This window comes from Dermacentor albipictus, chromosome 1, assembly GCF_038994185.2.
Source record: "Dermacentor albipictus isolate Rhodes 1998 colony chromosome 1, USDA_Dalb.pri_finalv2, whole genome shotgun sequence".
In the NCBI taxonomy this organism is placed as follows: domain Eukaryota; kingdom Metazoa; phylum Arthropoda; class Arachnida; order Ixodida; family Ixodidae; genus Dermacentor; species Dermacentor albipictus.
The window spans coordinates 79,136,804-79,149,650 of NC_091821.1; the positions used below are offsets into that span (position 1 = coordinate 79,136,804).

A 12,847-nucleotide genomic window follows, 5' to 3' on the forward strand; every position below is an offset into this window, starting at 1 on the left:
AAACGCTGCTTTTGCCGCATGGTAGCTGAGCGACCGAAGCGGCACCTATTATAGTACTTTTTACGAGTAGATCATGGTCAGTTTGGTCTAGTCCGTTAAAGTAGGAATACGAAACGGCGGGGTTGGGTCAGCTGAGGAGCGGGCGATATATGCGGGATCAGCGATGAATGGGGTGAAACGCGATGAGATTGGGCACGCAAAAGAAAGGAACGATACACCGACGTAAATACATTAGCTATGAAACAAACAGAAATAAAAAGTGCAGCCTATAGAAAGAACTGTCCGGGCCGTACTTTGTCTCCTAACACAATGATACAAACGCAGCGCGTACGTGTTTGTCGGCGCCAAAGCTTTATAGTTGAAGAAAAGTTTCATTTGGCCGGAGAATTGGACTTGGCAGCGCCACCTTACCGTGGCAGTTGTCTTGCTGACCGAACTGTAAACAATGCTGGCGGGTCTTCTTTTCTTTTTTTTCATTTTTATTGATTGTTTCGCTGCCACAATGAATTCTTACCAACTCGTCTACAGGTTTTTACGATTCTCGAAGACTAAGCAAAAGACGGTGATTATCAGCAGAAACGGCGTTTTCTCCGCAAAACGTCGTAAAATGCGCCACTTCGCGCACGGTGAAAATGACTGTTCGCAAAGCGGGGGAGAGTGCGAAAAAGAGTGCCGCTGTAGATAGCTTGGCAGCAAAGTGTGAGTACAATTTGTAGTATTTCTTGGCGAACAGTGCCGATGAATTCGGCACTGTTCCTCAAGTCAGCTTCTTTTTTTTTTAGCTGTTCTTTACGCATACTCCTCCTTCTATAATTTCATATAACAATTTTCTCTCATTCTCGCCCCCTGTCGCGCTACGCGCAATGAAATAACACTTTTGTGTTTATGAAAAGAAGAAAAAGACAGAAGGAAAATGTGATAGTTTGTGTTTATGAAAAGAAGAAAAAGACAGAAGGAAAATGTGATAGTTATTTTACATTTTAAATTCGGTACTTAGCAGAAGAGATACGTGAGCGCAGCGATCAACGTCGTTTGTCGTGAAAACGTAACAAAGCATTAAGATGCGTATATACTAGAGGGTGACGTCTATTTGAACGCTGCCATATGGTTACGAACGAATACCGTTGGCAAGTAGTTCTTTTATTTTTTTTTCAAGACGGTGCGAATTTCGTATGCGGCGCGCAGAATTTCGCCCGCTGTGTTCGTCTTGGAACGTGAAAGAAGACCGCGTGTCCGCCAACAACGCTGCACGAAGTATGTGCCCCGTCTTCTTTCTTTCTTTTCTCCGGATACGCGTGCGCGGTATGCAACATGCGCTCTGAATCGATTTTTTCTCGCAGTGACAAGCATTGAAGCTTCGCACGCGACGGAGTACATACTCCGTTCTCTGCGCCGTTTCTTCTCGTGCAGTATTCATAAGCAGCCGCACAAGACGAGCCTGCCGCGTTCCGCACAGATGTGCTTGACCCTGCGTGCATACGCCACGCGTGAGCTCCCGCGCCCACGCGAGCGCGCCCAGTGTGTGCCAAACTGAGGAGGGCGACCGGGACGTCGATCGATGCTCGGCCGCGTCGCGCGGCCGGTCTCGCAGACGGGTCGTCGCGAGTTCGCGAGGCTATTGTTACGCGCGCGAACTGTCCGCGGCCATCCAGAAAATACGACGCGCGGCACTCAGATGCTGGGTGGCCAGTCGCAGCGGCGGCTAGAAAAAGCGTTGTCGGTTATTCGTTGGCAGAGTCGCTTAGGGAAGCTCGGAATTCGAACGCTGTGTATAGTTGGTTTTCCAGATGCCACCCTACGGCATGTTAAGCTCACCTTGCTGTCGCCCAGAGCAATTTCACTCCGTCAAACTGCGTTAAAAGACAGATGAAAAGGTGTCCGCGCCACTTATGGACAGGAGAGTAAGCTAAGAAAAAGACAGTCAAGAAAGACGAAAGGAACAATATGCCTTCCTTAAAGAAAGGTTCCCAAGCAACTTTCTTTAAGGAGAGATTGAAGAAAAAACTGTCTTTACTGACCAATGGCTTGTTGGTCATAACCCTATTTGCCACTTATGATTATTATTACTACTATTATTTTTACTTATCAGCTTAATTATAGAAATAGCAAATAGGGAAAAAGAGGGAAAACAGGGCGAGAAACTGCCACCACGAGGTGCAAATCGCTTGATTTCTCCACGAAAACGGCATACGAACATGTAGAAGGGGTCGCAAGAGATATATATATAAAATGAACAAAACGGTGGATTGTATACCCTATACCGCAGGCTGGCAAAAAATAAAGAAGAAGAAAAGAGCGATGCCCATGACAGCAGCACACTTTGTTTGACCCTTCTGTGGAATCCCAGATGGTGCTGCACACCGATGGTGGTTAATGGGCTTTAATAGTGGTCGCTAATTCCCACCCAACAGTGGGTTGTATGGCTACACTGAATTGACGCTGCACTATAGTAAATTAGTACTCGCCTTAACGGTAGTTTATATGTGTGTTATATATGTAGGTAGTATATATATATATATATATATATATATATATATATATATATATATATATATATATATATATATATATATATATATATATATATATATATATATATATATATATATATATATATATAGTGTGTTATATATGTTACAACACACTATTTGCAAGGTGAAGCATGGTGCAATTATTTGATGATAATTTCATGTCCCAAAGTGATTCAATCTTTATAACCACCCGTGGTGTGAGTGTGTGACGCACACCTCAGTGCTGGAGCGTTGTCGGTCTCCGCTCCCACTGTACAGTGCAGTCGCCGCTATTCGGAATGGAACCCGTGAGACCTGATGCTCAGCAGTTGGTCGCCATAGCCACTGAGTCACCGCGGTGGGTCTACGTCATTCACGATGAGGATTCGATGACGCCAAGAATAGAGAGCAGAGTCGATAAGCTGCACGTGCGATCAAGTGTACGGTACGTCTCTGACGAAAAAACGGCGACGCATAGCCTACTTTAAGTACGCATAGCCTGCGAGAGAGTAGCAGAGAGTATACGCATAGCCTGCGTATACTCTCCGCGTTCGTTCCGTAATCCCGCAAATCGCTTAAATTCATACGTATATTCACTAGTGCAGTTAATGGCGCCATCACGTCTCTTCACCACCGACGAAAGTGGTATAAGCGTCATAGACGGAGAAAGAGTGGAAATTTGGCTGATCCTGGCAGATTTTATGTCCCCACGACTGTTCTGCGCCAGCTGGTGAGAAAAAAAAAAAGAAGTCGATGACCGCACTTGTATATTTGCTCCCGCCAATAGATATCGTTCTACGATTGCTGTGATTAATTCGCTCATTTTTATTGCGATATAACCACACATTAAGCGTGAAATGCAGAATTAAAAAAAAAAGAGGTTTCGCATCTTCATCAGCTATAGTATATATACCACATTCGCATTGTAACATATGCTGTTCGGTGAAGCATAGACTTAAGGTTCGCGCATGCTTTTGATACTCGAAAAATCAGGGATGATATATAGATAACGGTAAAAACTTGGGGTTGACTCTGCTTTATATTCGTAGTACACAATATTGTGACTGAAAGAAAAGCTGAGTCAATCAAACAAATATTCAAAGGACCTTCGTCTTCGTTGACAGCTTCAAGGTACCAAGTTTCATTCGACGTGCTGATAGTTTGCGTGCCTGACACGCTAAATACGAACACAAAGTTGGCGCGCCGACCTGAATGTTCCCATTCTTCCTCGCCGTGCCAAGTTTCAAGATGCATTTATACTATGCTGAGAGGACATTCGTTATGGTGAGGCTATGCGACATAATTTAAGATAAGCCACTGCAGGTCAAGTATTATCCGCGATATAGTAGCATGAATCTCGGTGAACTGCTGTTCCACTGTCGAATTTCATTACGCCGCCACCCTAGGCACCCAGTTCGCGGGACCTCCAGAGGACCAGCGCGAGATGTGCCCCCAGGAGTGAGCGCCCGTGGACTTACACAGCTCGTGGACGCCCGGCCTGTCGGTCATCTCGAGCACCCACAGGGGCTGTCGCAGCACGCTGCGGTGACCCAACTCGTAGAGGTTGGTGATGTCCGGGCAGGCCCGCGACACGCGACGCAGCTCGTCGGCCAATTCGATGTTGTCGTGGTGCTTGAACACGAAGTCATGGTACTCCTCCGAGCGCTCCTCTTCTCCGTTGCTCCGCTGCGGCAGGTTCTCGACAGGCGAGGTCAGCGCGAGAGCCGTCAGCAGCAGCAACAGCGGACAGGCAGTCCGCGGCGCCGGCCATCGGAGCCGGCGCTGCTGCCTCGGTTCTGAGAGGCCGACCATGCACGCACCAGCGGCTCTCGCGACACTGCGCGAGCTGCAGCAGACGGCGCGGCACACACGCAGAGTGGGGGCGTCGGCGGCAGCGGCCAGCGTCAGCCCCAGCTTAGCCTCCGAGCCCGGCGCCTGCATAGCCTGCGCCGTTGCGGGGCTGGCCGCCGAGCTTCGGGCTCCTCTCCTCCTCTGTGTTTGCAGCTCCCCCGTTTTGGGCTCCAGCTTCGTTTCCACGGCAGCGCCGGGTTCGTCACGTATGACGTACAATTGACGCTCGTGACGTCACGCGCAACGATCGGCGGCCCACACTCGCCATCTTTAGAGCAGAAAAGAGGGATGCGGGGGTGCTGCCCCTCGGTTGCGTCTTCTTCCTCTCGTGGAGCGCGAACCCCCCGTGAAAGGGACTGAAGGTCGTGCACGGCGGGTGGGCACTGAACAGAAGGTGTCCCGCGTGCGCATGCGCCGCAGTGGTCGTATCCCTTCTTTCTCCGGGAGCAGTCGGGAAAACGTGCTTTAGATAGTCTGCCCAAAGGAAAACACGTCTCTCGCCCATATGCACTGAGTGAGGTGCTTACAAGTGCGGGTAAAATACAGGCCCTCTCCATGTGTGGAAAAAAGAGAAGAAACAGAGGATGCGTGTAACGGGGTGCGCAGATCCTCTTCATCGTCTGACAGGGCGTGGGTGTATTATTTTCTCTTCATATGACTCGACGTTATTTTTGTACGGTCTCACGTTAGTTGAGCGTAACGTGCAATTACTGTATGAGTATGCAATTTCTTCCAGTTCAACTAATGCTGATTTGATTTTTCACGACGTACTTCCAGACCACGCAAGGACTCTGCCTGCGCGGGTTCCGTGCTCTGATTACTACGTTTAATTTCCACATCACCCTTTCCCAGACGCAAATGAAACTTTAGAGAAGGCAGAATATAGCTACATAGCTTAACTGGTATTTTGATATCTGCTTTATTACACCACGATCTTTCTCCCATTCTGACAATTGTCTTGGCCACCATAAAGTTAGCTACTCAGCAGTCTAAGGTAATAATTGTTAACGATGATCCTAGTTAGTTCGCATTTAACCTCTGTTAAGAAGTCACCAATGATGTGCATGTTTTCGACGTTTATATATCGAAAAGCTTGCAGGATTTGAGTTTCAAGTGGGTCGCCTTTCATTTCAACATCCCGATTTTCATTAAAATTTTCTGCGAATATTTCCCTTTATTATAGGCGCGCAGTTTAATGGACTTTAATTATGAAGCGGACTAGCCGAGCCGTTGCCTCTGCCGTTTTCCGATGACTTTCTATGCCAGCAATTTTGGGGGATTATGGGCAAATGCCTTTCGGTACAATGCGAGATGGCCTTATCAAGCTTCCGCTGCCGAGTTCCGAGTCTAATTTTCTACCTTTCCTTCTTTTTCTTTATTTTTTTCGGTTTGTGTTCATAATTATCTATGGTACTAATCTGTTTTATTGCGATAGCAATTATATTGGAGACTCAAACCTCATTTCTGTCGTCGTCATCGCCGTGATGCTCCGCAGAATGTCCAAGTGCGTTAATATCGCGACCGGGCGCCGTACGTCGTGGGTGCGAGTGGAAGCGTGCGAGTGTTAGATTAGAAGGGTGGTGGCTCGATTTAGCGCGCCCCAAGGAGGAAGCGCTCTGTATTCCATCGCGCGCAACGCAGCAGGGGGGCGGGGGAGGGGCGTTCTACTCCGGCGGCAGCTGTGTATGGCACGGCTGAGCGCGGCTGCGAAGGGCAAATAATAAGCTAAAGTGATTAGTGCTCGAGAACGTCTAAGGCGTCATTATTAACTCGAACAGAGCTTTACGAATCGAGAAACTGAGGTAAATGCAAGACACTATTATGCACTCCCCCGAGACATTGAAGTACTAGCTCGACGACGAAGGCACTCCTCATTATAATTCTGTCACTAGTACTAAATCACTCGTAACAAAGATATCATTGTATTGCGTTATAGGATGAAAGCTACTTGTCCAGTTCTATATCATATTTAGAAAAAAACACTCATTGACGTTACCATTGACAACGACGCGGGCGGTCGAAAAGTTTCGTTTTCCCCACTCTACGCCGCCCGCGCTTTCGCGTTTCAGTAATTTCGTTATCGCGCAGTGCTGCACTCATTTCGCTACTTCGCGAAACACACAAACTGCAAGTAGCAGAGAATGTGACGTCCACCTGATGCCGGCACTTGACTAAGAGCAGCTGCAGCGGCGAATCCAACGCTCTGTCTTGACCCGTGGTTTCTCCATGGCCGCGCGTTTGCGTTTTGCCCAGAAAACCGTAGCGCCGTCTGTCGGTCGCCGTTTACCCACTGACGGCACTAAAGGGTGGCGATGCCGTATGCAACGTCGCCACTCCCCGCCCAGGCCCAGCGATTTGAATTGCGCTAATGGTATGCGGACCCTTCAGACATAACTTCCCCCTAAACTAAGCTTTTTCTTGGCCAAGCGCTGCGAGGTTTCTGGAATGGTAGTTTAACCGTCCACGTCGACTTAGTAATTGTCTTTAGTGTCCCTTTAAAACCCATCTGAGGTGGGTACGGGGTCTAGGTGCATCGAGGGCTGGTGGCTTCGTGTGCGCTGTGTTCTTCGCGCTTAGTTCACGCTGAAGCGAGAGGCAGCACGAAGGGCAATTCACTCGCTGCTGCGGCCGCCCTTCCTTAGCGTTGTAACAACGTGCGTCCGCGGCCATCGAGTGAGATGCGTTCATGTTTGCCTACGCGCGCGTGACAGCATGCTTGTTAATTTACTTAGTAAACGAATGTTTATAAGGTCGATAAAACTACTATCCTTACTTTGTGTAGCTGTCTAATAATTTGCTATCGCAATCAATGTTTCGCCTTTCGGACAGAACGGTGACATTTTTTTTTTTGTTAGTACAGGTTTTTTATTTTTATATCATTTTTTTCCAACCGCGGCTTCGATTCCAGGCGTATTCCGATGGAGGTGGAATCCAAGTACGCTCGTGTACCGGGTACACTGGACGCATGTTAGAGAAACTCAGGGGGTCAAGATAAATCCGGAGCCCTCCACTAAGGGGTCCCTCGTAAGAGCAGCACACTGTGTAGTCTCGGGACGTTAAACCCCAGAACGAAATTATTTTTTGTCTATTTCCCTCCCGGTTTGGCGTGGCTGCTGCTGGGTCAGTCGGTATCTCGGCGGACATATATGTGAATATACTAAGAAGGTTATAGTATATGTGTACCGGATGCGAGCCTCAGTAAATGGGCCTATATATTAGCCCTATATTCGAATATTAGCCCAATATGAGACAGACGAAGTGTTGTCAGTGGGCGCAGATCTTTTCTGCGCAGTAAAACTTAATTCCTACATAAAGCATGTGCTGTGCTCAGCGACTGAAACGTGATGCTTGGAGCGCGTGGCTTCCGCGGCTTGCTTGCGCTACCGGTGAGCATTGCTGTGGGACCAAATGCAGTCACAGTACGTCACAGCTCGGTGTTGTCACAGCTCGGTGTTCCCAGTGCCTAGGTTATTGGCGCAAAACAAGCACTGTTAGCCATGCACTCCGAGTATCGTGTTTCAATCGCTGAGCACTGTATACAGATAAAGAACTCTCATAAAGCCGATAATCCTGTGATGTATCCAGGCTGAGGCTGGTTTTCGGCCTCCATTGAGAAGGTTAGACAAGGCACTCTGCAGTAACCGCTCGCCTGCCGCACCACGTGCTTGTATGTTTTGTACTGTTTTTCCACCGTTCCTTCACTGAAATACGACATGCCGACTCGCACCTGTGTGCCGCGCTGCACCAGCAGTGCGTCTTATGTGGACAGTTCCGCGGTAAGTTAGTACATAAGTTTGCAACTATCAGTACGGCATTCAGTGCGCTTACTTCATCTGTTAACTCGGCCGCTGCACAGTCATGCAGACCGTTTGTCCGTATTTCACACTAATTGTAACAGTTTAGCGCACCAGCTTTAATTTACTAGTCACTCAGTATACGTAAAAAAGATCGGTGCAGCGCATGTACAGATGGCTATAGTTGTGTTTTGCGCACTCATAAGTACCCACCCGTCGTAATAAACTGAGCGTCATTCGCCTAAAGCCGTGTATAGGCGACAGCAGTCACATTTCTTGAGCCAAGGACTTTTCTTGAGCCAAGTTGACCTTATAGTATGACCTTATGGTCTAGGCGCGCTTGCGAGGCCACACTTCGGCCACGTTGGACGACCGTGCGGAATCAATATACCAGTACGTCACAGCATATACAGCACTCGCTTGCTTCCTTTTCGTTCTTTCTTTTTTTGTGAAGTGTGGTCTAATTTAATTCGGAATAACGTAAGATACAATAACGTTGCAGCTGCTGCAGTCAGTGAAGCCTCTCCACATTGCCGCGTTCTCTTTGTAGTGCTCGTCTACAACGCATTCGATAGTGGTGCAGGCGTCGGGAACATGTCAAGATATTCGATTTAACCAGTTGCGGTGACACATGCTTGTTTGTAGGGCCATGTTATGTGGCGAACACCCTATGTGTATGTTAGAACACCGCAGCAAACTGAGCACGTGCGGCCAACGAAGTGTTCCAACGTGCGTCCTGCGCACGAACGTTGGTCTATTTATTGCACACGATGATGGCGAGAATCCAATGTTTCCCATAGTGTGCGGGCAGGGTTCGTAGTACAAAATGCCTATAATATCGGCTTATAGGTATCTCTAAAGCAGGCGGATACTTTAATGGAATATCGCATTATATTCAATGGTTCTTTTGATGTAGATATTGGGCATATGCCCATTATTAGCCAGACCTTCAGAATGGGGTGTAGCGATAGGGAGGTGGGATAAATAGTGTATAGGAGGGTGACCTATCCACAGGATATGACAGTTGTTCGGGCGGTCACCGCAGTGTGTGCAGGAAGTGGCGTCTTCTGTGAGACCTCGCGTGAAGGTGGACGGGTGGCTGACGACGGCGGTGGCCGTACTCCAGGAGCAAGGGTGCATGGCAGCGCACATCTTAACCGCCATCAAGTATGCTCACAGAGGTGGCCTGGACTGATGCCGCCTTCTCATAAATCTGCTGAACAACAACCTCTCTCTCTCTCTCTCTCTCTGGAATGGGTATATACAGCTGTAACAAAAAAAAAGGCACATAATGCTCAAATGTACGCAGATTTGTCTGTATGTATGTGTATACATATACCTGTCATCAACATTCTTCCCTCGCCAAGCAACACACATCGCCTTCGTCCTTGTGATATCGCTGCATATATGTGTCACACTGCGCATTCGCCTGATTTAGTGTTATAGCATTAAATCAGCCTCTTCGTTTCCAATAGATTCCAACATCTGCGTTGGATCTGCATAATTTTTTAAAAAGACCTGGAACGATTGATCTATTTCTTTCCTGTCGTCGCTTAATTCCCACTCCATAGAATGTTCCTCGAATTTCCGCCAACTCACCTAGGTTTAACTTTATAGCACTCAAATTTATTGTCCTTTGCCGCATGTGAGCTGGGCGCCAGCCACGGGTCGATTACAGTGGCTATCCATAAGTTTATGAATGCTTAAGCAAAGTGTCGCCTTCTAGGGCTTGTCGACAAATTTCAACTGGAAGAAAGCTGAAGAGAAAATTCCTAAGCGCACAGCCACAGGGCTAGACGAGGTTCCCGTTAGGCTGATTAATGAACTAGGACCAAAAAGTAAGGAAGCTCTGGTGAATGCAGTGGAAAAAACTTTAAAAGATAGACGAATACCAGACAGTTGGCGGCCAAGTAGAATGAATTTAATTTATAAAGGTAAGGCGGAGAAAGATAGAATTCACTCGTATAGACCGTTGACCATTACATCGGTAATATACAGGCTAGCAATGCAGGCAATCAAATTAAAGCTGCAACCATGGGCACAGAATAATGGCATTTTGGGAGAACTTCAGAATGGCTTCAGAATAGGTGGGCGTCTGGATGATAACTTATTTATTCTTACTCAATGTATTGAAACATCAAAAGTAGAAAGCAGACCGTTATATGTGGCCTTTTTAAACATTACAGGAGCGTATGACCGTAGGAGCGTATGACCAACGTAGACCGCAACATTTTGTGGGATATTTTGGAAGGGGAAGGCTTAGGTGACGATTGTCTGCAGCTTTTGAGAGAGGTTTACTTAGAAAATAACGTTTGCATTGAATGGGAAGGGATGAGGAGCGAAGAGAAAGTTGATATCAACAAGGGACTGAGGCAGGGGTGTCCTTTATCCCCACTGCTGTTTATGATATACATGGTGATGATGGAGAGGGTGCTAGAAGGAAGTAATATCGGGTTTAATCTCTCATACAAACAGGCGGGTACAGTAGTAGAGCAGCGGCTTCCAGGTTTATTTTATGCAGACGACATTGTGTTGCTAGATAACAAGCAAAGTAATTTGCAACGTCTGGCTAATATCTATGGACAGGAAGGCAAGAATTTAGGTTTGAAATTTAGTGTTAGAAAATCAGGTGTTATGGTATTCAATGAAAACAGTGTACAAACAGTGGCAATGCAGGGCCAAGAAATACCTCGGGTAACAGAATTTAAATAGCTCGGTATATGGATAAACGGAGGCGATAGATATATGGAAACACAGGTAAGAACAATAACAGTAAAGGGGAAAAGAAATGCAGCCATAATGAATCACAGAGCGCTATGGGAATACAATAGGTACGAGGTGCTCCGGGGTATGTGGAAAGGTGTAATGGTTCCAGGACTTACTTTTGGAAATGTGGTTGTTTGCTTGAAATAAGGGGTACAGTCAGGACTCGATGGCAACGAAAGGTCAGTGGGACGGCTCACATTGGGCGCTCACGGGAAGACTACAAATGAAGCTGTGCAGGGTCATATGGGCTGGACAAGTTTTGAAGTGAGGAAAGCTCAGAGTAAAATTTATTATGAAGAGCGACTGAGGAATAGGGAAGAAAGTAAATGGGCTGGGAGAGTGTTGAGGCACCTGTACAGGAAAAACATTGATTCACTGTGGAGGAAAAGAACCAGGAAGCTGACAAGCAAGTATGCGGCCTGTAGGGTGAGCATCATAAAAAACAAAGAACGTCAAGCGGAAAGTCAGAGAGGCTGAAATAATCTCATGGGTGGCGGCAGTGGAAAATAAACCGGCCATGAGTAACTACTTAAGAGGAAAAAACGAAATCAGGAAAAAAAACAATTTATGATAACTCAAAGGGAAGCTCATTACTTTTCGAAGCGAGATCGGGAAGCCTTAGAACACGCACCTATAAAGCGATATATAGTAAGGAACAAGAAGCATGTGCTTGCTGCGGTAAAGCTAGGGAAACTATGGAGCATGTTTTATTAGAATGTGAAGACGTCCACCCAGCGGTCAATTTAGGCACTACTAGCCTCCTTGAAGCCCTTGGGTTCAGCGAAAGCTGGGGGGGGGGGGGGAAGTAAGCATGTCCGCAATAGAGATTAGTAAGAGGCGATTGGAAGTTTGTTGGAAGAAAAGTAGGGAAACGACAAAAAACGGAGACGTACAAAAAAAGTTCACATTAGGGGGTCAGAAAAATTGGTTGTGGGAGTTCATCGTGGTTTTCTTTTCTTCTTTCTTTTTCTTGTTCTTTTTTAACCTAGGTATAGGACATTAGGCAGTATAATAGCAAGAGCTTGGTGGCGCAACCCACCGCCCCGTTCTAAAGGGGACGCTCATAACATCCATCCATCCATCCATCCATCCATCCATCCATCCATCCATCCATCCATCCATCCATCCATCCATCCATCCATCCATCCGGTCATATGGTTAACTTTTTCTTTTTCTTTGAGTATAGCAGTACGCCAAATCAAAATGTCATGTCACCATAGTGTTTTCTTTTTTATCGTTTCATTCTTCAGTCATCCTTTCTTTCTTGCTGCATTTTTATCTCCTCGCGTGGCAAATCCCCCTCGTGAGCCATGTTTTGAGGCCACAACGTCGACGTCGTCGCGGACTGCCTGTTCGTTAATCATTTAACATCATTTCTTAAATCATTTATTAATCATTTATTATATTCCCTAAGAATCATAAGGGTTCAGCTAATTAATCTCATTTACTAGGATTATTCATCGATTTAACTGTTAATATATCTTAATTATTTCTACTGCCGCCCGGTTTATGGTCTGTCCCCCGTAGTGGGTTGAGCCCTTTCAAGCTTCGCTTTGTATTCGGCCGCCATGGCACAGCCTACCCGCCGTGGTTGCTCAGTGGCTATGGTGTTGGGCTGCTGAGCACGAGGTCGCGGGATCGAATCCCGGCCACGGCGGCCGCATTTCGATGGGGGCGAAATGCGAAAACACCCGTGTGCTTAGATTTAGGTGCACGTTAAAGAACCCCAAGTGGTCAAAATTTCCGGAGTCCTCCAGTACGGCGTGCCTCATAATGAGAAAGTGGTTTTGGCACGTAAAACCCCAAATATTATTATTATTATGGCACAGCCTGATGAGGAGGTTGGCAAGGCCCGGAACTCGAACGCGACGTCGCCGACCACGGGATCTCCTCTGAAATGTAACGGTATTCATTTAGAGGGGAAAG

The 12,847-nt window shown here is 47.0% G+C and overlaps 1 protein-coding gene across 1 annotated transcript in view; it reads right to left on the reverse strand.

Annotated features, from left to right (window-relative positions):
• The window catches only part of LOC135915082 (carboxypeptidase D-like), an 85,082-nt gene extending 80,598 nt beyond the window's left edge, over positions 1-4,484 (reverse strand). Inside the window, exon 1 of the mRNA XM_065448063.1 lies at positions 3,989-4,484. Coding sequence (XP_065304135.1) covers positions 3,989-4,451 — 463 coding nt within the window. The 5' untranslated portion in view covers positions 4,452-4,484. The remainder of the gene's footprint in view (positions 1-3,988) is intronic.
• Positions 4,485-12,847: the final 8,363 nt, after the last annotated feature.